The sequence below is a fragment of the Chlamydotis macqueenii genome, chromosome 2 (assembly GCF_036417535.1).
Source record: "Chlamydotis macqueenii isolate bChlMac1 chromosome 2, bChlMac1.mat, whole genome shotgun sequence".
Classification (NCBI taxonomy): domain Eukaryota; kingdom Metazoa; phylum Chordata; class Aves; order Otidiformes; family Otididae; genus Chlamydotis; species Chlamydotis macqueenii.
Genome location: NC_141557.1, coordinates 44,248,489 through 44,273,950, shown reverse-complemented (window position 1 = coordinate 44,273,950; position 25,462 = coordinate 44,248,489). Strand labels below are relative to the sequence as shown.

General features: G+C 40.0%; 1 protein-coding gene across 1 annotated transcript in view; it reads left to right on the top strand.

The window, feature by feature from the left end:
- Positions 1-2,339: 2,339 nt before the first annotated feature.
- TOPAZ1 (testis and ovary specific TOPAZ 1) overlaps positions 2,340-25,462 on the top strand; it is a 38,609-nt gene continuing 15,486 nt past the window's right edge. Inside the window, exons 1-7 of the mRNA XM_086741957.1 lie at positions 2,340-3,513; positions 5,015-7,472; positions 12,451-12,518; positions 16,097-16,227; positions 18,246-18,307; positions 20,241-20,353; positions 24,844-24,929. Of these exons, the coding sequence (XP_086598083.1) occupies positions 2,340-3,513; positions 5,015-7,472; positions 12,451-12,518; positions 16,097-16,227; positions 18,246-18,307; positions 20,241-20,353; positions 24,844-24,929 (4,092 nt within the window). The remainder of the gene's footprint in view (positions 3,514-5,014; positions 7,473-12,450; positions 12,519-16,096; positions 16,228-18,245; positions 18,308-20,240; positions 20,354-24,843; positions 24,930-25,462) is intronic.

The following is a 25,462-nucleotide window of genomic DNA, read 5'->3' as shown; positions in this document are numbered from 1 at the left end:
AAGTATTAAAATTCTCTCTTCTTTCAAATATGTTTAAGAGATGGTTAAATTGATCCACTTTACAAGACAATGTTTATACCACCTTTTTTCAGTAGCACTATAAACTGAACGCAATCTGTTTTTTAACATAATCCACAGCTGCTTCAAAATGTCCTTTCTGAAGCTCTAGCCCTTTTTTCAAAGGACTTTCACAAAGAATGTATTTAATTAGTATTCATTTCAAGTACGTTTTTTATTCATTTCATAAAAATTTGGTCTGAGTAGAGTTTTTATCATTGTAAATAACTGACTAAATATTCAAATCTTAAAAATGATACTGGAAAGCAGTAAGAGAATTCATACACTGCTCGTCCAGATCTCCCCTACTACTGCTTTTCCACATATCTTTTTCTTTCTTGTCCTGCTATCAAACTTAAAAGACTACGTTACACAGTGGAGAAGGTTCTATTTGAACTGGAGAAGGTTAAATTTTGCCAAAGCTGAATGTTTTATGTAATACTAGCCTTGCAGAACACTGATTGTAAATGCTGTGCAGTTAACTCCCTTTTATTGGGTCCTTTCTGTCCCAAGGACCTGAAGCACAATACTGAGCCAGAGGAGGAACTGCCTAAAAGCTCTGTATTTTTTGCTTTGATTAGTTTTAGTTAGCCACTCACTGACATTTTTTGTTGCACTTGGGCACATACATGCAACCTAAGGAGATAATAAGCAACCGAAAGTTAACGGCTTCTCAGCCTGCCTGTTCTTTCCTCATCTTTGGAGAGCTTTTGCTGAAAATCCAGTGTTCTCTGTCTTTATTTGGACAGCGATGCATTATCTTCACCTGTAGATGGAGGAACAGAGATAAAGTGAGTAACCTAAGCTGAAGTCACAGAGCAAGCCCAAGTCAGCTCGTAAAATAAGCCTTTACTCTTCAGGGACTCTTTTACATCTAGAGCACTGCACGTCTAGGAAGCAGTGACACAAAAAGCTTTATTTCTGTGTACAGGTCTCAAATTAGGACGCAGGACATGTGAACACCGCCAAGCACTAAGTCGTGGTGAAACTAATTTGAACAAGGCACTTCATCCCTCAGAGACCACCGCTGAACAGAAAGGGACCGCTTGTAGGACACAGTCTTTTATCAACCACCTGCGATTTTGCTGATCGCATTGTTGGCATTGAAGTATCACCTTATTAAGTTTAATCATTTATTACTTTCATAGCACTCATCGTTTTGATTCAATCTTTGTACAACATTGTTTTGGTAAGCTAACTTCACATTATCATGCCGTGAATGGTCCGAAAGGTTTGGTGTCCTCCATTTGTGTTAGAATTACCACATTTGAAGCCCAAACACCAACTTTGGCTTTCCCCAACTATAGTCTAACTACTTGAGCTATTTTTTTCCTAACTCCAGTCCTGAGAAACTGTGTTATTTGAAATAAAGCGTATTGCCCCTTAATTTTGGAGAGCTTCTGAACTGCTGTGGACAGAAGAAGTAATGCTGTTTCACTGAGGTGGATGAAACACCTGAAGAAACCATCAAGCTGGGCAGTGTGGGGTCGGGTTTTTTTTTCTACTGGACTCTCAACTCTGGGCGAGCCGAATGTTTGCCGCCATTTGGCGCTTCGGGGGGGTTTTGCAGCTCCACACAGAACCCTGGCACCTCGGGCCGCTCCTCCGTCCGCGGCTGAGGCCGGGCCTGGCGCCCTCTCACCCCGCGGCGCTTGCCACCCCCGTGCTCAGCAGACGGGTTCCCGCCACGGCCGTGGCACCGTTAACCCGGCAAGAGGGGGAGCGCAAGAAGGCGGCGGCCGTTCCTCTCCTCCTGCCCGTGAGTGTCCGCCCGCCCGGCCGCTGAGCCTCCCTCGGGGAGCCTCCCTCCCGCCGCCGCCGTCGGCTATCTGCCGCCATTACTCCCCGCGGCGGCCGCCCCGCGGCTCTGGGCGAGCGGCACGTTCCGGGCAGGCGGCGCTTGAGGTGTCAACGGACGGATCGGCCGACCGGGCGAGGGGAGAGGGAGGGTGGCGGGGCGGGGGTAGGGGGGTGAGCGGCCACTGTGGCCGCGGGGTTAGCGCGGGAGGCGGTGCGGGGCTGTTTTCTCCTTGCCCCTTCCCCCAGGTGAGGGGCTGCTTCGCGCTGGAGGGTCGGCAGTGCGGGGGTCGCTAGTGGTCGTGGGCTTTTCAGTCTGGCGGACTCCGCCCCGGGTGACTCCTGAGGCAGTAGCCGAGGGAGGTCGTGCTCCTCTTCCTGTTCGGGCCCGTACCCGCCTTGAGCGGTGGGCTAGCTGGAGCACTGTTAAAGGTACGCTGGTGAGTGGATTTTGAGGATTTTGTTGCTGTGTCTAAGCTTCTGTGATGCCACAGTTAAGGTCAGGGAAAGTGGTAACTGCCAGCAAGGTGAAGTCCGCCAACAGGAAGGTCACCAGCCCAAGCTTTCAAGGTGCAGGGCTAGGACGTGAGCCAGGGAAGAAGTTGGTAGTCAAGCAGAGTCCTCACCTGGCACCAGAGAGAAAACCTGAGCAGCCCTTAACTTCCTGTCTGCAACCTGACCTACTTGCCAGTGTTTCCTGTGAGCAATCTGCTTCTCTTGTGCCCATGCAGGAGCAAGGTGAGAGTAGCCAGAGACTCCCAGGTGAAAAAACCAAGAGGACACAGCGCAGGAGGGCTGCCAGAAGCAAGAAGGCCGTAGTTCTGCCAGTTTCAGACACTGCTGCATGTGAAGGCTGGCCAGCAGTGACCACGGCTGCAGCAATGCGCTGTGAAGAGACTGTAAGGAGAGGAACAGGGCAAGGTCAGCAGCTATTTTTCTCAGGAGCTCCTCTGGAAAATAGAATCTCAGCAGGGATTGAAAGGAAAGAACATAGCTCAGAAGGACTGAACCTCTCTGGTTTCCAGGAGAGTTCAGGGAGCTCAGGAAAAAAAGGCAAATATTCCTATATGGAAGTAAAATTACAAATCCCATCCTCAGAGGAGGAAATTGGGAGCATTGAGAAACACGGTATTTCCTGTTCGCCAGAACCAGAGGTGCTGCAACCCCGGATGGGCACATGTAGTACTGAAATGAAAAGCACTGATTCCGTAATGATATTGAAGGTGCAAATCCCAGATCGTAAGAAGAATTTAGGGACTCGGGAATCCTTGTATGAACCAAAACCTCAGGAAGAGGTAGATATGCCAGCAAAGTTAGATGAGTGTTCTTTAATTGGATCAAGAAAGGCAGGGACGGAGAAGAAAGGAAAAAGATGCTTGAGCAAGAAAGGTGGGACATCTTTGGTCAAACCAAAACTGCAGAGTCCCAGAGAGAGGTGTAGATCTGCCTTGCTAGAACTGCATACACAGTGTCCAGAGTCCAAGAAAGGAGCTACAAGTCTGATGAAGAAGGGCAAAAACACACTGGTGTTACAGCAGCTGCAGGGTCTAAGTAGCCAAGAACAACTAACAACCAGAGGACAGGTGGGCAAGCATTGCCTGGAAGAAGAGCAGAAGAGCTCAAGCCCTCAGAAAGGAGCAGACAGCCTGGAGGAAAGTGGTAAGCGCTTGTGCCCCATTGTAGCAGTACAGGTGCAGAATTTGGGTTCACCGGAGAAGGGATTGGTGCTGTAGTAAGACTCCATTAGAAAGTGAAAAAACAGGAGATAATTTTTCTTTTGCAGGTGTGTCTGTGTGGGATGAAGCCATGGGGGTAGTAAAGAGTGGCCTCTACCCTCAAAGTGACTCTTAGTGGGTGGATACTAAGTTAGCTGAAGAAGTGCAGAGATAAGAGTTAGGGTCTGCTTTACAATACTGTGAAACCAGTCTTACAAGGAAACAGATTTTTAGGAAGAGGAAAGGCTTTTCTTGAAGGAGAAAAGCAGTTCTTTTGCACAAAGGAGAAGAGACCAGATACCCTTTTAGGGGCTTGGGATGTCTGCAGAAACAGGCCCCAAGTAAGAATTTTTTTTTTTTCCTCTCAAAACCAGTCAGTTCATTTATGTGTAGAAGGTCAGGCACAAGCAGGAAAGGAGGCAGTAGTTTCAGCAAAGCCAAAATAAAAGATAGTAAATTCTTAGTTCATCTGTTTATTATTTTATTATTTTTAATATGTATCATGCTGTCTTGCTTTAGTGCCTGCCTTTATAGGATGCTGGGTTTTGTTTTCAGAACTTTTTAATTGCTATTTTCTGCAAAATCCTGAAAGATGTAGAAATAAAGATTGTGATTTGGTGTTTTAAGAGAGTGTTGTACCAAACTGGAACAATTTTGAAAGGGGATTTTTAGCAGTATTATTTTTTTCAGGCCACTTGCCGAAAAGACATTGTTCTTACTTTCAAAGTGTGTGCATTCAAATGACAAATATTTGCTGTGGATTGTTTTTAATAAATATTTTATCTAGAAACCATATTCTGAAAAACTGATGTATTGAAAGCATATCTTTCTTACTTTGAAAACTAAGATCTAAAAAAACCAACATTCTACTAGTACACCCTTGAGTCTATTCTCCAGACATTTTCAGATGTACACTTTTTTACATAATCTGTATCTACTCTTAAAAAAAAAATAGTCCTTTATAAAAATACAAGTCCTGCAGTTTTTCTGGATTTTCTTGAAAAGCCAGATGGATTTGATTGGACTATATATCTGAAATAAATCATTATATTCTTATAAACAAGCTTCCTTATTATAGAGAATCTACTGTGTAAACAAAAGATTTTAAGGCAGAGTGTGCGAACTGTATCTGCATTTTCCTGTTAGACTGGCTCTAATTTGGTTTCCACCTGTGTTTTAAATATGCAACTTCCAGTGTCCTTTTGACACCTTAAAGTTCTGTTCATCTTCACATTTGCTGAAGACAAAACATCATTCGTTACTGTAAGTCTGCTAATAGTGCTCATTAAAAAAAAAAAAAGTGGTAAAACTTTACAGAAATGTTTTAGTCTTACACAGTGTCATGTTCTTTGGTAGCTTCGAATGTTTCTTGTTTTCTTTATAAAATATTCCAATTCTTTTTCCCTTAGTGTATTCTTTAATTACATTTCTTTGTTTTTAATCAGGAAAGGAAGAATGGAAAGCAATTGAGCAAGACTCCAGTACAGAAGCCATGAAGAAGCTTAAGACAAATCAAAACACATCAGAAGATTCCAAGGAAAAGGAACCTCACTACTCTAAATCTCCTACAGTTGCTACATTAGGTGACACTCAAAGCAAGAGCTTTCTGTGCTGTCCTGTAACAAAAAAGCCTTGTGTGCATAATGAAAAAAGGAAACCCAGAGCTGATCAAATCAAGTGCTTGCAAAATTCTAGTGTGACTACAGATGAAAAAGTGAGAAACAGATCTGCAAAATGTGATGCTGAACGTTGCAGAAATGCCCTAAACCGTTGTAATGGCTTGTGCTGTGCAACAGAAAAGAATCCATTTGTGAGATTAGAGGTCTGTAATTACATCAATACATTTTTGAAGTCTTCAGCTAGTGGAACTACGAGCAGTTACAAATTAAGTGGATTCTTCCACGTAGCCCAGCATAAAAGAAAGCATGTTTTTCCTGATGGTAGCGTAGAACAGAGTGATACGAATTGCAGCACCAGTGGAATGCAAAATGAGAGATCACCCATAAAAGGTAGTTTGTTGTTTAATAAAGAAGAAAAAACTCAAAATGGAGAAGGGTGTTTTTCAAGCTGTCAGAGTGAAAATAATAAGTGTTTAAGGGGAAAAAAGTGGAATATTGGTAGAAAGCCTAGAAAAAAGATGAAAATCACCGAGAAATCAGCAGTGCAGAGTGCTTTTACAGACGTGGCTAATGAATGCAGTGAGCGTGAGTTACAAACAGAAGCACCAAGCTCCTTTGCAGTCTCAGAACTAAATCATAAAGAAATTGCTTGGTCGGCTTCATGTGATCATACATCAGATCTTCCTATAGGAAAAAATACTCATGAAGCACGAAATGATTCAGTCTGGAGAAAAAATAGTGCCAAATTACTTGCATTTGAAGATGGCTTTAAGAAGACATCTGAGCTTTCTGTAATAGCAAAAGAAGAAAATTCAAACAGTGTGGCACATCATTCTGCCACCTCAGGTAGCCTGAGAGTGCTAGCTCAGGTCCATGATGTTTCTAGTCGTCACAAAAGCAAGACAGATGAAAAGTTGAACAAAATTAATAAGAAATTGCAGCAGTTTACCTGTCAAAGAACAGTACCTATGACTGGTAAAAATGTTTGGCCTTTGGAATCTTGTGCCAGGACTTCTGTATGGGTTCATAAAAATCATAAGTCTATCTCAGAAGGAAGAAGACTTTGGAGGGCTGCCTTTGAGGAATCTTCTGATAAAAGCAGCGTTAAAGCTCTAGGAAACAGTGCTGAGACTGGGGATGTAAGACAGCTGGATTTGCATACGCCATCAGAAGAAATTAACAAAGAATCTACACGTAAAATAATGGATCCAAATACTAAATGTCTGACTTCACTTGAAACTCTAGAATCCTCTTCTGTGAATATTTTTGAGACTTTGAGGATGAGCAATGAAAATGTGGAATCACCAGTTAATATGGATAGAAGTGCTGTGGCTTTTAGCCATCCTGATGTGCAAGAAGTTCAAGCAAGCTTGAATTTTACAACAAAACAAAAACATAAAAATAAAGGAGCTGTAATAAAAAGAAACCTGTCTATGACAGTCCAGAATGGTACATCTACAGGTAACAAAAACAGAATAAACTTCAGCCATAAAGCTTCAGTAGTGAACCAGACATCATCTGATTTAAAGCTAATGAAAGTATTAAACACTGGAAACCTGACAAAATTCAAAATTCCTTTATGCAGAAACAAACCTGAATCCAGGAAATTGGAATCTGTCCATTCATTTGCAAGAAAAACCTGTCATCCACCAGAGCTTGACAGCACTAGTGTTTCAGGAAGGCAGAAAACAGATGAAGAGACTTACTTGGTAAATTCTGAGCAGCAACCTCTTCCCCTCACGAGTGATGCCACATCTACAGCTTCCATGAAGAAAAAAGCAGGTGAGATCACCAGTAAGGACTTCAATCATAATAGCCCTGAAAACCTTTTAAATGAGATGTCTGTGCTCCGTGAACATTTTTCTTTATATCCACATCCTTTTCTTGACGGACGACTAGAGTCATCTGTGCCTAATTTCTGTGGTACTGAATGTGTACTAAAATCTAACTTTCCTGATCATTCTTGCAATGCAGTTGACCACCCTGTTGCATTAGAAATAAATGATGATAGCCAATCAGGAGGAAATACTTCACAACACAAAATTAAAAATTTTCCGGATATTCTTGAAGCTTACGAAGAAGATGTTCTTGTCATTGATGTGATTCAGGATGACCCTGACCTTTTTGGAACCAGCAATGAGGAGAAGCTTGCACTTGCAGAATGTGAAAATTGTCCTGTGAAGACGTCCTGTAGTAGCATCTGCATTGAAGATGAAAAGCAGGATCTTAAGCCTGAGTGTCCTGTTATCTCAGAAGATAAAGATTCAGTAGGTTATAATTTTAGGTATGCATATCTTTCTTTTTATTACAACAATCCTAAGCACTTTGTTCTCAGTATACTTTGGTTGTAGTGGTCAGGGTTCCTTACAGAATTTCACTAATTTCTGGGTTAACTTTAAGTGTTGGAATTTGATTAAGATATGACAGTATTCCAAATGCAAATAAATTAATTTGGGTTTTTTGTAAGAACTAGGATAAACTCTGAATCAAAAGAAAATGTAGTCCTAAAGAATTGATTTAGACCAAGTGAAGTGAAATATGAAAGTATAAACAAAGCAAATAATTAAGAGTAACATTAATAAATAACTTAATATTTTTAAAAATATCTTACTTGATTTGAGATAGCGCATATCCCTGTGAGGGTAGTTTTTTAGTTGTGAAGTGGTATAATAGTTGGAAATATTTTCTAAGTGTAGCTTATTCTTTTGTTGGATTTGTATGAGTAAATGATTCTCTCTACAATAGTATTCAGTTCTGCCATTCTCTTTCCCTGCTTTTCACCTATCCCCAGACACGTGAATAGTTTCCAAATCTGTAATTTGGCTAACACGTTCTAGATATTTATGATTCTGCGTCTTCATTCAGCAAGTTCCTGGTGTATATCATCAGGCATTAATGTTTTTCTGGGTTTTGAAATTATAATAAAAGTCACTGAAGGAGGAAGAGAGGTTTAAAGTAGAAACAAACTTTTGTAAAAGAGGTGGTAGACCTTTGTGGGATAGATTAACTCATTAACTGTCTAGTCTGTTTTCTCTCTAAGCCTTGATACTTGTGTTTGATAAAGGAGTTTTAAGATTGAGTTTTTAATCTTATGAAGAAAAACATAAAACTTACATAGAAATAGTACAAGATTTTCCTCTGAAGATTAGAGGTTTTTATTGGGAGAGGTATTTTAATGTTCTTCCTCTGCTTTGGGGGCCTTTATTTTATCCTTATTTTAGACAATGTTTTAATTCTTTTCAACATTATACCATCTTATAACTGCATTCGTTTTTCTTGCTCCTTGGTTTCCTTATCCTTTCCCGTTCATTAAACTCATGTGCAAGAGAGGAAAGGAATCTTCTCTGAGGTGATGAACAGTTTTTTAGACATGAAAATATAAAACTTTTGAATGTTAATAGAATAATATTTCTGCTGAAACAAGCCTTTGAACAACAAGGCAAGTCTTTAGTAGGAGCATCCAACTTTTTAAGAAGCAGCTAGGCTGCATCATAGTAAATTTATTAGAATGAGTATTCATTTTGTGTACAGTGCACATTATATACACTGTATAACAGAATGAGGATTTGCTGTTACACCAGAGTAATAAGGGCTGTCCAGATGGTTTCCAGGTGACTGTCTCCAGACACCTGTTGCACAGAACGGAAGACCAGAACTTCTGAGCCCTGTTACTACTATAACGAATGCATGAGTGTAAAGTTTGCTCTTTATATATATGAACTGAAAATTTTACTCGATCTTGTAAGTACTTTGTAAGGAGGACAAATATTCCCTTTAGTAAGTAGTGACATTGAGTTAGAATACCATTATCACAACCATTAAACAGATAAAAACTGCACTTGTTTGAAGTCATATTTCAACTTTCTGCATGGTATCTGCTGAATATGCTTACCATCAGCCAAGCCAAGGAAAATAAAAATTCATGGATCTTATTTCTTAGAATTTCCCCTTAATTTGCTAAAGAAGCAGGCAAAATTGTTTGGTTTTGCTTTTTACCTTCCGTAATTTGACGCAAAGATCGTTAGAAGCTGACTAATCAGAGTTGGTAACAGCCAGGAACATATTAATTAAATGAGTATGAGAATATTGAAATAAGGCAATAGACCTTACCACAGTTTTATAAGGTAGCTTATGATATCACCAGATAACATCATACTGCATATTTTAAAATAAAATATTGTTTCTGTGAATATCTTTTTTTTTCTTTATAGATAATCTAGAGTATTTTATATGTTTTTCCTTCAGTTTTGCCTCATTGCAGTATTAGTTTGTAATGCCACTTCAGTCTGTCCACGTAAAACAATGAGTCAGGACTGCACTATTGTAAACCATCTCTAACTTGTAAAAATACCAGTTTATATGCATGTTTTGTTTAACGTTTGTTTGTTAGCCATTGCACTCTAGACCAATGTAGTCTAGGTGATCTTAAGTAGAAGACAATTGCAAGTACTTAATGGCTGCACGTGGTGGTTGGTGCTGAATGTTTTCTTTAACTGTATCAATACATAGCTTTTGTTATGATTTCCCTTCAGATTAATAAGAGCAGGCAGATGGTGACAGAAAGAATTTGGATCTTTGCTGAAACTGTTCTAGCGCATGTGTGCATGGGGATGGATTTCAGTACATGACTTCTTGTGTACTAATATTTTAGTCTGGCATTGGTACAGAGCAGTAAGAACTGTATTTCTACTAGCAGAGAGTTATTCTGAAAGTATAGCAGAGTTGTTGAAAAGCTTTTTAAAATGTGTTAAGTGTAACTTACGAGTTTAATAGCATTTAAAATGTAATTGTAAAGGAAATGACTGGTGCCTTAATTTGTGGTGTTCTTCCAACCACAGAAATCTGAGATCTGGCAACCTGTCAAAATGACAGTTGCTATAATGAAGTCGTACTTTTTATTCAAGTTTCGTTATGAAACCAAAGCACTGAAACTTTGTGAAGGATGGACTCAGTTGATTCAGTAATTGAGAAGTGTTCAGTGGCAACTCTTAGCCACTGTGGATGTGTAACTGTTAGTGTGGATCCATTTTGTTTGAGCTTTGAATTTAAACACCAAGAAGTGTTTAACCAATGACACTTTTCACCTTTGACTGTGACTCTGAAAGCTGGAGGGTTTTTTTCTAGTTCTGAAAATTCAAGGATTTTTTCAAGGATTTTTGATTTCCAGATTTCAGATAATGACAGCATGTGTCCTTCAGAAGTAGAACATACTAGTTGCAACAGTGATTGAGGTCCAAAATTCAAATAAGACTTTTTTTTTTCTTTTTTTTTTTTTTTAGCAAACTAACAAAGCACTCGGCAACCAAAGAGGCACCTAAACTTGCTATACATCTCTCTGACTTAGAAAACCAAAGTTTCCTGACTACTGTGGTCATGCTTTTGCACGTGCCTAGAACTGATGTCGCTGAACAAGTAGGCTTAAACAAGACAAGCAGATCCTGTCTCTTAATCCAGGAAGATTCAGAAAAGGCTCTGTGTGTGTATGACCTGAATGGTTTGATTCAGTTAGCGTGCTCTGACCTTTAGGATAAGTAGGACTGGTTATTCCTCTGGGCTTGCATTTTAAGAAAAGAGTGAGTGCATTACTTGCCAGTCACCACAGAAGGATTCTGGCCATGCAGCCTGAATGGGGCAGTGAAACTCAGTTTTCACATATCCTTCTGTTTGCCATTTTCTATTGCCTACCCCTAAGTGCAGGTTTTTGAATCAATCACCTCAGGTATTTCTTTCCCATCACATAGTGCATCTAGACACTTAACTCTAAGTGGCATCCAGCATGTCTTTTCATCCCAACAGAACTAGTAGGGGCAATGGATACTTTTGAAAGCACATCAGCAGCCATTCTTGCTGTTAGGAGACTTCTGTATTTTACTGTTTTCCATTTGAATAAAATGCCTAAAGTTGAATCTATTTTTCATATGCAAAATAGCAAACTGAACACTGTGGTTTGTGTAACTTGTGCTGTAAAGAGAAATCTGTTTAAACTTAATTAACCAGCAGCATGTAAGAGCATCCATATTCTGAAATGGTCTAGTTTGTCTGCATTTCTAGATCTCTAAAATGTGTTGACTTTTTCTGGTTCTGCCAGAACTCCTAGATTTGTCAGGTTGGTGAGCAAATGCCAACTACTGTAATAAATGTAGTTTTCTATATGTTTTAGGCACCTTCTTTACAAGAATTTACTAAATGCTTCTGTAGCTATTTCACACTTACACAATTAGCAGAATCTGGTAAAAATCTGGAAGTGGCTTTTGACCTGTACAGGAAGATTTCCGTCTCTTGACACTGTTAAATATTTTCAGTTTTAAGCAATGTTTGTGAAGATGACAGATTTCTGGAACTGTTTGCACTGCAATTTTACAAAAAAAAAGAAGGCCAGTTGTTGTAGGCAAAACCACTCAAACTTTGCATATTACATAAAATGTGAGGGAGAGAGGAAATAAGCCTACAGAGAGCCTGCGTCTGATAAAAAAATCTCTCTCATCTCTGCAAACTTGCTGTAACTTACTAAACGTAAGTTAATGTATCTCATGTGTGTGCATAGATATCTGTGCCTGAATGTTTGTATAGTTTCACGTTATGCATACTGGGGAACTTTTTCATTTCCATTAGGTTGTTGCAAATTTTCATTGTTCCATTTTACAAGGCAGCTTGCTGTCATTATACTTATGTCTTTCACCAGATATGAGCTTCCAAAATCTGTCATAGGGACGTTGTTCTGTGTACACTATTTTAATATGTATTTTTACTTTCTGAGCTTTTCTAAGGAGAAAGACTTTGTTTCCCTCCAACTTATATTTAAAACAGGTGAAATAAGTATCTTTCTGTGAACAGATATTTTTGTTACTCTCTTTGAGATTCATTGTTATGCAAATTTTCTTGAATGTAAAATTCCAGTAAATCACATTTTGTAGAAACTGATGAATTGGCTCATTACTACAATATTTCCATAATTTACTCTACAGAGAAGATTTCCCTTTTCAGTATTTTAGGCAAAGGTGAAATGAGTCAATGAGCTTCTACTGACAAATTTGGGGATTTGGAATGTCTTGGTTTTACTTAACATATTTAGGTGTATATCTATCAGGATGGACATAAGAAAGCTGAGAGAGTTAAGAACAGTCCTGTAACAGTGTGTTGTACGTAAGGATCCTGTCCATAGCTAAAAGTATTACTGAGAACTTTAATTTTATGTGACTGGTTAGATTAATTCTGCTTGTGTGCAAGATGGAAATTTTAAATACACTTTTTGTTCAAAACAGACAAATTACCATACAAGAATGTGGAGTGTCGAATGATAATGAAAATGCCAGTGATTGGATGCTCAAAGGTAAGAATCTTTAGAGATTTTTGGATGCGTAATCAAGAGAAGAAAGTAACCACAAAGATACTCAGTGGCAAAACCTAGGACTTTACTTTCCACGTAAAATGAGAACTTCTCAGTTCAGTAGTAGCTTTTTATTGTAAAAGCTATTTGTGTCCTAATGCATATAAAATGGATGTATTTTGAAATGGTACCAACCTGAGCCTTACAGGGAACATCTACTTCTCTGTAGTACTTGTCTGTTGGTAGTACTGGGAGGTTGGGTTTTTTTTGTGTTGGTTGTGGTTTTTTGACATCTCTCTCATCCTTTAGGCAAGGAATTCTGTTAGTTGATGAGATGATAATAAGACACTGAGTACTGTGATACTGCTTTGGAGTTTGACTCGTAATCTCACTTGATCATTCTCTTGTGTTCATCAGCAGACAGAATTTTATAATGGGTTTTTTCCCAGGTTGTACTTTTGTTTTTTTGCGGATGCTATGCCCATTTCTCTGGCAAACTGTTCTGTCTTTTAAGGAGACTTTTTTTTTTCCTTTTTAAGAGAAGGATAGTTCTGACTTAATGAATTTTTTCATCCTATTTTAAGCAGAACAGTCCAACTAGGCAGCACCTGAATGTGATTTGTTTTGTTTTCTATAGCTTGCATACAGACCTACTAAGCAAGGTATGTCTGATGTGGAAGTTTCTCTTAGATAGGTTGTAGGAACAGGATTTTGACTTTGAACAGAAGCGCGTTACTGACACACTAGAGGAGGCACAGAGTGCTGAGACTGGTTTTGAAGGTTCTCAGTGTTTCCCTTTCTGGTGTCAGTTTGTCAATTTGCTCTTAAACTGGCACTCTGCCATTATGTATTGATTTTGCTGCAGGCTTGAAAAGGGTCTGTGACGGTACCTTTTGTGCTGTTTTTTCATGTGTTCAGCCCCGATCGGGACCAGACTATGCAGTCTCTCTCTCGCTCCCCCCACGCTCCGAGAGAATAGGGAGAGATGGGAGATAATATAAGAAAAAAAACAGCTCGAGGTTTGAGATAAGGACAGGGAGAAAATCCTTAAACTTACCGTCACGGGCAAAACAGACTCGACTTGGGGAAAACTATTCATTTATTACTACAAACAGCAGGATAACAAGACAGAGAACAAGATAACCTCCCTCCACCCCTCCCTCTTCCCAAGCTTAACATTATCTTTACTACCTTCCCCCGCCCTGAGCAGCACAGAGGGGGAAGAGGGAATGGGGGTTGCGGTCAGTTCATCACACGTTGTTTCACGCAGCTGCTTCATGGTTGGGGGAAGAACTCCTCGCATTCCTCCCATGCTCCATCATGGTGTCCCTCCCACGGGCCACAGTCCTTCGTGAAACTTCGTGAAACATGGGTCATCTCTTCCACGGAGTGCAGTCCCTCCAGAGCAGCTGTCCCAGCGGGCCCTCCACGGGCCACAGCCACCTTCAGGCATCCACCTTCCCTGATATGGGGTCCTTCACGGGCTCTAAGTGGATCTCTGCTCCTCCGTGGACCTCCATGGGCTGCAGGGGGACAACCTGCTCCACCATGGTCGTCACCACAGGCTGCAGGGGAATCTTGGCCAGGAGCCGCATTACTCCTCCCCCTCCTTCTGAACTGACCTTGGCGTCTGCAGCCGTTCCTCTCACAAGAAAAGTTCTTCACAACAGGCTGGCAGATGCCTCTCAGGATCTCTTCACATTGTCCATCTCATCTCCTCTCCACTTCTTGCAGCCGGGCTGGGCCGACTTGGGCCCAGTCAGCCGCCTGGCAAGAGGCCAGAGGGTGAGGCCTGCAAGGCCCATGAGGCCTGCGCCTCCCCCTCTGCGCCTCTGCCCCGGCTCAGCTTCTTCACATCTTCTCTTTTTTTTTTTTTTTTTATGTTTTCCCCTTCTTAAATACGTTATCGCAGAGGTGTTATCATGGAACATTCCCCTACCAATTGGCTCAGCCTTGGGCAGCAGCGGGTCCGCCCTAGGCCCGGCCGAGTCCACTGAACAAAGGGGAGCAACCTCTAGCAGTTTCCTCCAGAAGCTACCACCTTAGGCCCGCCCCCTCACTAAACAAAACCACAACAGTATGAATGTGTTGTGTTCATGTAGAAAGAGTGAGTGGTTTGGGCAGATGGAGCCCCTTGGAGAAAAAGGAGTAAACAGTGACTATTTGGGGGAGAGAAAGTTTCAGGCTTCTGTGATTAGAAGGCAGAATAAAAGGTAATGAGGATTTAAGAGCTCAGACACCAAGAAACAGACCCAAGTTCCCTGAGGAAGAGTAGGGAGGAAGTACACAGTTAGGCCTCTGGTGATGTAAAGAGCCAGAGGGGTCTGTGGCATGGCATCTGCAGTACTGGGGTGATTGAAAGCAAACCTGGGAACTAGTCCTGTACTATATAGTAACTTCTGCATTTTCTTAGGCTATTTGTTGTTTTACTTCATGTTCTAACAAAGTTTGAAACTAAAAGTCTTTGAGTCTTTTTGTGGTGCTTAAAATAAAGAAAAAGCTTTAAGTAGATCCTTCATCCCAGATCTGAGAAACTTAGGATCACATCACACTCTTAGATTAATATGCAGATGGTAACTTAGGTATGACTTTTAAAAAAGACCTGTACAGAACAAAAGAAAAGTGCCTGGTTTTGGTTATTACTGACAATTCATGTATTTGTTTAGAAATACGTATTCCTGCTTTGGTCTCTTGTGTTACATATTGAGGTCATGACTGCTTGACTCTGGCTTCACAGTCTAAGAAGGGCAACAGATACTACAGTTAAGGTACTCTGGATGACATCAATCCTCTTAATCTTTCAAGTGGAAATCTTATGTACATTGTCTTCAAGCAGATGTGTCTTGTACTGATGATCATACAGAGACCAGTGACTATAAGATAAAAGGCTTTCCAATAATAATCTGATTCTTTCTTCCTGTATCTGGACAACACAGTGCAGTTGAAATTCATTCATGTGATCCAATGAAACAGTGAATTTCTTTTCTATGCAGAGCTCTTCTACTGTACATAAACAGCTGCTTCAGAAAGCTGCAGTCAGGTGTTCTGTTCATTTCCTGTGGCATCTGCAAAAGGTGCTGAAATTTCCTGTCACTGAATTCTCATTGAGTTTACTGCATTAAAGGAATTTGGAGTCTCTCTATATTTAGTTAAGGGCTGCATCATGTCATTACAATTAACTTATCCCCTTCTCCAGCAAAGGCTAAGTCTTTATTTGCTTAGCAAATTACCATATGTATCTTTGGCTGTGTTTTAATAACAAAGCTTAACTGAATTTATTTCTAAAATACTAAATTCAATATTATGTAAATAAACCTGTTGTACTGTTCTACAGAGACTATTACAGAACCTACAGCTTTGATAGAATTTTAATTGCAGATTCAGTTTAATATTTATTTGAAATGGTTTGTACTTTAAAGGTGAAATAATTTTACATACAAATTTAACATTTAGGAAGTCCTAGAAGTTCTTAAATTAGTATTCACTCATTAGTGTTATGGCTTTGTAATATTTAGGAAATGAAAGCTTTGTTGTCTTGTAGCATGGGAAACATCTAAAGGAATGTGTTTATACATTTTCAGCTAAAGATATTAAAACTCACAACTCGTCCAGAGGAAGCAGTCCTTTGGGAGGTGTTACTGGGCACTTTCTTGAAGATGAGCAACTGAGAGAACTAGATGAAATTTTGAAGAGTTTTGATGTGGATGAAAAGGTACTAAGAAATCATGCTTTCTGTCACTAAATAGTTTAAGAAATGATAGTTCATAGTTCATGTAATTGGATGGTTTTAATTACTAATGCTGTTTTATCAACAAAATTTTTTATTTCCTGTAATAAAAAGAATATTAGCATTTCATAGATTACTGTGCTATTGACAATGTAAGTTTTGCTTGATGGAACTTTTTTTTTACTTAGTCACTAATAATTCATCTTCAAATTTGAAATGAAACAAGGTTCTGTTATATCAGCTGTTACAGTAATTCTGTATTACTAGTTGTACGAAAATTACTGTTCCAGTGAACACCTAAGAGTACTACTGTATGTATGTGACATTTTTACTAACATACCTAGTTTTAAAAGTTGGTGTTAAACGCATCTTACCACACAGTCTCAGAAGTATGGGGTGGTATTGGAAAGCTGGGGAGCTGCACAGCCGTCATGCATCCAAGGAGGATCATTCTGTGGCTCATTACTTGGGCAGAAGGGCCATTACATTAACATACCGACTTCTGGCAGTTCAGAGGGAACATTAAGCCATTTTCATGCTCACTGACTTTATCTGACCTTTCTACTCTCTCTGTCCTCCTTCCTCTAGATAATAAGTCTAGGTCTTTTAAGACTTGCTGAAGCTTTATGCTATTTACTTCTTTGATAATGGATTGGAATTTACATCTCTCTGCCACTCAGACATAGCTGCTGATAGCATTTACAGTTTTCCATTGCTTCAAAAGTAGATAATGGTTTTAACTGGCTGAGTTAAACTGTAAAATTCAGATGGCTAAAAACTGGTAAGTAATTGATATGGTAATCAAACAGTAGACAACTAGTTTCCCTGACAAAATCATTATTTAAAAGCAGAGTAGAAACAATTCCTTCAGGAATTGGGGCTGCTAACATCTGATTTACAAAGTGAACAGCACCATTTTGTTCCCTGACCTCTTAGAGAGAGTAAAATGGTCTGTCAAATAGTATAGCTTACTGGAGGTGTAGTACTTGCTGCAATATTGCCAGTCAGTTGGGCTACTTCAGAGTGTTGTGGCTTTATAAAATCAAATGTCCTAATGTTTGCTTTTCTGTGCTGTGTTGGACAATAGTAAGTATGTACAACTGATCTCACCCAAACCTCAGACTTAACCAAACTTAAGCCACAAAATACATGCTGCAGCCCTAAACCTATTCCTATATTTAGATGAAAAACTAGACCTGCTGACCTGGGAAGGGAGTGGAATGACAGAACACTTGTTGCAAGTATTCTACCATTTGGGTGATTTTGGGGTTTTGGTTTTTTTGATGGCTTTCCCAACTAATAATTCCCAACTAATAGGACAAAACTAACCATGGAGAAAACCTTAACAATATGTGGGTAACTGGTAAAATGAAGTTTGGAAATCTGATGAGAGCATATCCATCTGTAATTCTTTGGCTATCCTAAACTTGTGGTATAATGTGAAGTGCAAGTTACTTCATGAATAATGGACAAAACAAAGCCAGGATTCTGTGACTTTGTTCTTTACTAGTTGTTTCAGATTCTCACCTCCAAATATGTTAGATACTGTCTTTTTTCTCCGTATCTTTGGGGACTTTTAACCTATACACCATGGCGCATAGCTGAGCAAAAGCTTAGATTTCTCCTTTATACAGCTTTAAATTTTCATTAAACTTGATGGAATGTCTTTTGTGGGTTTCTACACATCTGTTAGGTGCAGTTAAAATCAGGCAGTAGGCCTAAAAATTGCTGGGATTATCAGTGGGAGCAAAGAAAAGTGAAGTGAAGACAATCACGTCACCTTTTTTCCAGCTAAAAATCACCGTTTAAAGATCACAGAGTATAATGGCAGTTTGTCCATGAAAAAGATTGTGTAAGAGTAATCCTACAGTTCAAATTACAGTTTTACAGTCAAGACTATCTTATCACACCTTCTCCAACGATCACTAACAGTTTTAAGTCTGTAGTATAAGGCTCAGTAGTGTTTTGCTGCATCTGAAAGTACATTTTAAATATCTTCACAGTTCAACTTTACAGATGGAGTGCCTGCTGTTAAACAAGAAAAAAAGAGTGAAGCTGAAAAAAGGTATATATACTGTGTCTTTCATGTAACCTGTGATGTTCCCCAGTTACTGTACAAATGAAATGTAATGTTTTTACCAAAACACCATCAGCACGTTAATTTATTTTTCTTATGTTATTGTATGTGGTCAAGAAAATTAACGTGAAATAATATACTTTCACTGTGCAAAGTAGAAGACCAGTATAGTCATAGCCTGACAGGACAATAGAGGTTGTTATGTCCACAGCCTGGTGACAAAATAGATCCGCTTTATGCCAGTGTCTCACCTTAGCATCTCAATGTGAGGTGAGTGTAGCATAAGATACATTTCCAGCCACAATAGCACTTACCAGAACTTAAAAAAAAAAAAAAAAATCAATGAAACTTTCAGCTTTCTTTTCTGTCTCTTGGGACTTTCTGAACTGATGAAAGAATTGCAAGATCTCATTCAAATTGAGGCTGCCAAATATTGGAACAGTAGTAGAAGGCGGCACTTAAAACATGGCATGTGGAATTACGCATGTGCTTTATTGCTCTCCTAGCTTCAAGCTGTGCTTACTGTGTTTATGGTACATACGACTTACAGTGTCAGACTAAGAAACTTCCATTCAACATCAGCCCCAAAATGAAGCAGAAAAAGACTTTGTAGGAAAAGTTTACTTAACTAATGGAATACTCAAGTAATTAGAAGATAAATAACTGATATTTCAGAGGCGTTTTCATAATAATCAAGAAACCTCAGCTGGCATAGAAAAGGGTATTGCTTTTTTCCAGCACCAGTCACATTTCTGTGATGGACTCGAAGTGTACCAGAAGTACATTAAATTGAGAATATTGCATCTTTTTATTAATTCACTAGAGAGCTCCAGGCTCCTCCTTCTGGTAAAATACACATTTAAATTTACCTTAGTAGCATAAATAGTTCTTTATGCTGTACAATAAGTAGATTATGCTGGATAAAATGTGTTTGTGCAAGTGATACTGCATTACTTCACTTCCTTGGTTGAAATGCAGCACTTTCTGCAGTTAGAGAAGAGACATTTATTTCTTAATTTGGAGCAATTTTTTTTTCTCTAGTTTTACTCTAAAGTCTTACCATTGCAAAGTTTTATCTAGAAGAAAACACAATTACTGTTCTTATTTAGCAAACTCCACTTCTAGTGATGCTGTTACTTAAATAAAGACATTGTAGAGCTATATAGTTTACAGTTCCTGGCAGAATTGTGTGTAGTTTCATGTCTAGATTAAAAAAGAGAGCTGAGATTGTTATCCTGAAGGTGAGTTGCTATGAAAATCCTGTTGTGTCAGGTCTGAGACTGGCATCACAAGGAAGCGTAAAATAATTTTACATGATAACTTGAAAATTCTGAGTAACAAGGTCTGCAGATTTTTTTCCTCTGGAAACCAGTACAACACATTGACTAGAATAAAAATAAAGGTTGATATTGAAGAATTCGGGTATATTAGATAGAATTTATTCTTCTTTGCTGTCACATTTTTATTTCAAACTGTATTAAAACCAGCCTACTATTTAGGAAAGATTTGAATTATTCTGGCTATGAGAAGTATTAAATAGCTAGAATGTACCCCTCATAGGGGACAGCAAATCTATTTCTATTTCCAGACAGCAAGCAGGCTGACATATCCTTTGTACTGAACCTAGATTCTTAATTGAAGTGGGGAGGGGAAGAAGATCTCATGAAAGGGGCTTTATTCACAAATAAGAAAGAGATCACTAAGTATTTTTCTAGCAATATATGTAGCTTGTTTTGGAAAACATCACATTTCTTAGTTTAATAGTTTAATTATCTGGAATGTAAATATTTGGAATAGTTAAAGGCAGAACAGTCTTTAATTGGAGTATTTATTGAATTTTCTGTAGTTACACTTTAGGATAGAATACTACTAAACACCTAAAAAGGAGGGATAATTTTTGTTGGTTTTTAATATTCAACAGTGACTGTAAATACAAGGATCTTGTGAACTGTGAATTGCTATCAGGATTACCATTGCATGCCCCGAAAGTAAATGTCCTCAGTGAAGCTACAGTGATGAAACCCCGGACAAACGGTATTGTATGCTGTATTGGTGAACCCTCCAGAATTTATTTTTACATGGTTTTATTAACCTATAAAATCTTAAGGAATTTCTTCCATTCCTGAAGACATTGGCTGTAATTTTTTTCAGTTTGCATACACAGAACAAAAATGCAAGCTCTCATATGGTAGGCTAGTGGGGTTTTTTGGCTTGGGTTGGGTTTTTTAGCAGAATCCTATTTGCTAGGTCAAATAGCAATCATTCTATCTTGGTATTTCTGTTTCTCAGATACTTTAATGGTACAGCAATGCGTGCATTCTTTGTATTTTGACACATTGTGTTTGAGCCACGTTATTGGCAAGTAACTTGTTTTTCTTTATTTGTAGTTAGAGAACGTGACTGCATGTTTTCTTGGTTGTTTGTTATCTGTAAGCAAAACTTGGCTGAGGCATTTGCCCACCTTGCCAACGGTCAGAACATTCTTGTTTATGCCAATTCAAATGTTTGTGAGGCAGTCACTAGACTGGATCAAGGGAATTATCTAAATTTAAAAAGCAACACTTCATTTTGACCTGGGACAGCTACCTCTTAAGCATCTCTGCCACCAGAGAAATCGTAATGTAATGGAACTGTAGTCGAAGTTTCCTTCTCTTTTTCTCTGCACATAACAACTCTGACATTTAGACACAAATGCATAGTTTTACTTGGCGTACAAGACAGAGAAAACCAGGAATTGATTACTTATGGCTAGATATTGGATTCTGTTTCTTTGCAACAGCTGTTTTGTAAATTTGCTTTGAAAAAAAGCTGTGGGATGGCATGCCAAGGTTAGAGAGACACGGTAATAGCAAGGGCCCTCAGTCTGTTGCTCTGAGATGTGTGAGTACACTGCAGCACACCTGAAGTCTTATGCAGATGAGTGAAGGGCTCCTGGGGCAACGGGAGCCAACAGAGAAACACCAGTGAAATACCTCCATGGAATTAAGGGCTGTTCCTCGAAGAAGGTGATACGGCCAACAGCCCAGCTAAAGTGCCTCTACAATGCACGCACCATAGGCAACAAACAGGAGGAGCTGGAAGCTGCCATCCTGCTAGAGATCTAAGACCTAGTTGCCATTATGGAAACCTGGTGGGATGAATCCCACGACTGGAGTGGCTGTCGATGGCTACAGGCTGTTCAGAAGGGACAGGCGAGGAAGGAGGGGTGGAGATGTTCCCTTCTACATCAAGAAATGGATTGAGTGTGAAGAGCTGTCTCTGAAGAACAGCCATGAGCAGGTTGAAAGCTTATGGGTGAGAATTAGAGACCGAGACAACAAAGGGAACCTTGTGGCTAGCGTTTACTGCCGGCCACCCGATCAAGGGGACCCTGTTGACAAAGTCTTCTTAACTGCAGCTGCTGGAGGCATTGCGCTCACTGGCTCTTGTCCTGCTAGGGGATTTCAGCCACCCCGACCTCTGCTGGAAAAGTGGCACAGCGAGCTGTAGGCAGTCCTGGAGACTCCTGGAATGCATTGGGGATAACTTGTTAAGCCAGGTGATAGACAGCGCTACCAGAGGGAATGCCATGCTCGACCTGTTGGTCGCCAGTGCAAGTGAGCTAATCGGTGACATCAAGATTGGAGGCAGCCTGGGCTGCAGTGGTCATGCACTGGTGGAGTTTGCAGTCCTTAGGGAAATGGGTAAGGCAAAGAGTAAAGTCAAGACCCTGAATTTTAGGAAAGCAAACTTCCAGCTCTTCAAGGAGTTAGTCAGTAGGACCCCCAGGGAAACTGCCCTGAGAGACAAGGGAGCAGAACAGAGCTGGCAGATCTTTAAGGATGCCTTACATAAAACGCAAGAGCTCTCAATCCCCAGGTGTAGGAAAGCAGGCAAGGAAGACAGGAGGCTGGTATGGCTGAGTGGAGACCTGCTGATCAAACTAAAGGACAAGAAGGAAATGCACAGGTGGTGGAAGCAGGGACAGGTATCCTGGAAAAAGTACAGGGACACTAGGAAGGCCAATGCACAGCTGAAGCTGAGCTTGGCAAGGGACACAAGGAATAATAAGAAGGGCTTCTACAAGTATGTCCTTGCTCCTTGCAGGGGAGTTGGACTAGATGACCTTTAAAGGTCCCTTCCAACCCAAACTATTCTATGATTCTAAGTATGTCTGCCAGAAAAGGAAGGTCAAAGAAAGTATGCCATCCCCTGATGAGCAAGACTGGTGAATTGGTAACAATGAATGAGGAGAAGGCGGAGGTACTCCTCAGTCTTCCCTGGTAATCCCTCTTCCCACACCTCTAGAATGGATGGACCGCAAGATGGAGACTAGGGGGAAAAGTCCCTCCCACTGTAAGAGAAGACCAGATTTGTGACCATGTGAGGAACCTTGTGAAGAGTTCTTATAAATCTTCCTTCTTAAAATAATTTGAAATGGTTGCTGAAGCAAGAGTTTATGTGCTAGGAGAGGGGAAAACAGCCTTTTTTTCCTCTGGACCTGTTCAGGCAGGATTGGCTATTTCACTTTAGTGCCTCCTCCCCTATAAATTTGACATACAGCTGACAGGGAGAGTAGAAGCTGTTGAAAGAACCTAGCCAGAAACTCTGTGATGTGGGCATGGCAAGAATCTGGAGGAAAGATTTCTGAGCTCAAGTTCCCAGTTGCATTTTTCTGCAGCTAGTGATTGACCATTTTCTCAGTCTTTTTCCTGTCCCTAAATTTTTCCAGTCCTGGTTTTACCAAATTGCTCACCATCACTGCACAAAATTATGCAGCTGTGACAGCACATCATATTTAGATATTTAATTGTTCTACTTTCTATGCTGTCATAGCCCTATCTGTTTAAGAAGACAATGCAGATTAAGAACCATATACCTAGTGCAAGTCTCTAGGAGAACATGCATCATTATAGAATCATAGAATGGTTAGAGTTGGAAGGGACTGTTAAAGGTCATCTAGTCCAAACCCCCTGCAAGGAGCAGGAACATCCCCGACTAGATCAGGTTGCTCAGAGCCTCATCCAGCCTGGCCTTGAACGTTTCCAGGGCTGGGGCTTCCACCACCTCTCTGGGCAACCTGTTCCAGTGTTCTACAACCCTCATTGTAAAAAATTTTTTCCTAATATCTAGTCTAAATCTACCTCCCTCTATTTTAAAACCATTACCCCTCATCCTTTCACAACAGGCCCTACTGAACAGCCTCTCCCCATCTTTCTTGTAGGCCCCCTTGAGGTACTGGAAGACCGCTATCAGGTCTCCCCGGAGCGTCCTCTTCTCCAGGCCGAACAGCCCCAACTCTCTCAGCCTGTCCTCATAGGAAAGGCGCTCCAGCCCTCTTATCATCTTCGTGGCCCTCCTCTGGACCTTCTCCAACTGCTCCATGTTCTTCTTATGTTGGGGGCTCCAGAACTGGACACAGTACTCCAGGTGGACTCTCACCAGGGCAGAGTAGAGGAGGAGAATCACCTCCCTCGACCTGCTGGCCACCCTCCTCTTGATGCAGGATGCGGTTGGCCTTCTGGGCCGCAAGGGCACATTGCCAGCTCATGTTGAGCTTCTCATCCACCAGCACTCCCAAGTCCTTCTCCTCAGGGCTGCTCTCAATCCATTCCCCGCCCAGCCTGTATTTTTGCCTGGGATTGCCACGACCCAGGTGCAGGACCTTGCACTTGGCCTGGTTGAACTTCATGAGGTTTGCATGGGCCCACCTCTCCAGCCTGTCAAGGTCCCTCTGGATGGCATCCCTCCCTTCCAGCGTGTCGACAGCACCACACAGCTTGGTGTCATCGGCAAATTTGCTGAGGGTGCACTCTATAGAGTGGATGCTCTTTAGTAACTATAGTTTGTCAGAAAGGGCTAAGCACCTCGCTTGTTGAATACCCAGTCCTTTCAAGGGTCCAGATGGGAACCCTAGAAAGCAAGGTATTCAAAAGATCTTATTTCTCTTTAGATATGGAGTTGAAAATTTGAACTTTTATCTTCCAATAACATTATACATTTTTGCAGAGAATGAAATCCATTATCAATAATAATTAAAGTTCTAAAACTAAGTTTCATGGGTTAAGAAAACTTAACATTGGGCTTAAGCTTGATATTGCACTGCTTAAAACATAGAGTATGAAAGGTTTTATTTCCATTCTGTAAAAATAATAATTTAAATTTATGGCTAGTGATGTGGGAATGCAAAGATTACTGATAAAATGGGTTGGGTTTGTTGGTTTTTTTCCCTTTTGAAATTAAAACTTCTGGTTATTTTTATGCCATTTCTTTTCTTATCTCTGCAAGTTCAATTAGAAACCTTGGATAAAGTAGTGAAGTTTTTAATTTAAATGTACTTACTCTTGAAGTTTGTGTAAAGTCTTAGGTTTAGAATAATTAAGAAAACTGTAACTTAAATTACTGGCTTTAGATTGGTTAATGAAATTTTCATTAATCATTGCTGTGACTTGAAGGAACTAAAGGAAAATAAGACAAATGAGAGTGGTTTCAGTATGATTCATTTTATTACATGATCAATTTATTGCACTCGTCCTAATTTTTAGATTACAGATTTTCAGGAAAAAGTGCTTTACTACCATTGCAAAATTACGGAGATTCTGAGCCATGGAAGATGGAAAAAAATGCAATTGTGAGTTCTTAAATCCTTAATGATTTCTGATCCTTTGGCACTAATTTTGTTACGGATATTCAGACAATTCTCCATATATCTAGTCAGAAATTGTGAATCTATGTATGATTGTGTTTCTGTGCCTCTAAAGATGTTATTACTGAGTAAATACAATTTCTGAAAACAAAATCAATGATGAGGGGACAGCTATTCACAGTGGAGCTTTGTTGATTTCTGTTGCTTAAGCAAAATCAAATAATGCTTTTTGCTTTATTGTTTTTGTAGAACTGAAAAGCAGACAAGGTTTCACATGTTTAAGACAGACTGCATTATCCATTATGCTGGGCACTGAAAAAGGGTAAAGGAAATTGATGCACCAGAATTCTCAGAATTATCCAGAGCCACGCAGGAGTTTGTCATCTTTCTTCCTCCTCTCTACTCGTTGTCCATCTCATTTAGCAGTTCTTGCTTTCTTTCTCTCCATGGTCTCCAAGACAGGTTTTTCTTGTGTTAGACACTAACATAACATGACAAGAGATTGATCTTGGTCTGCT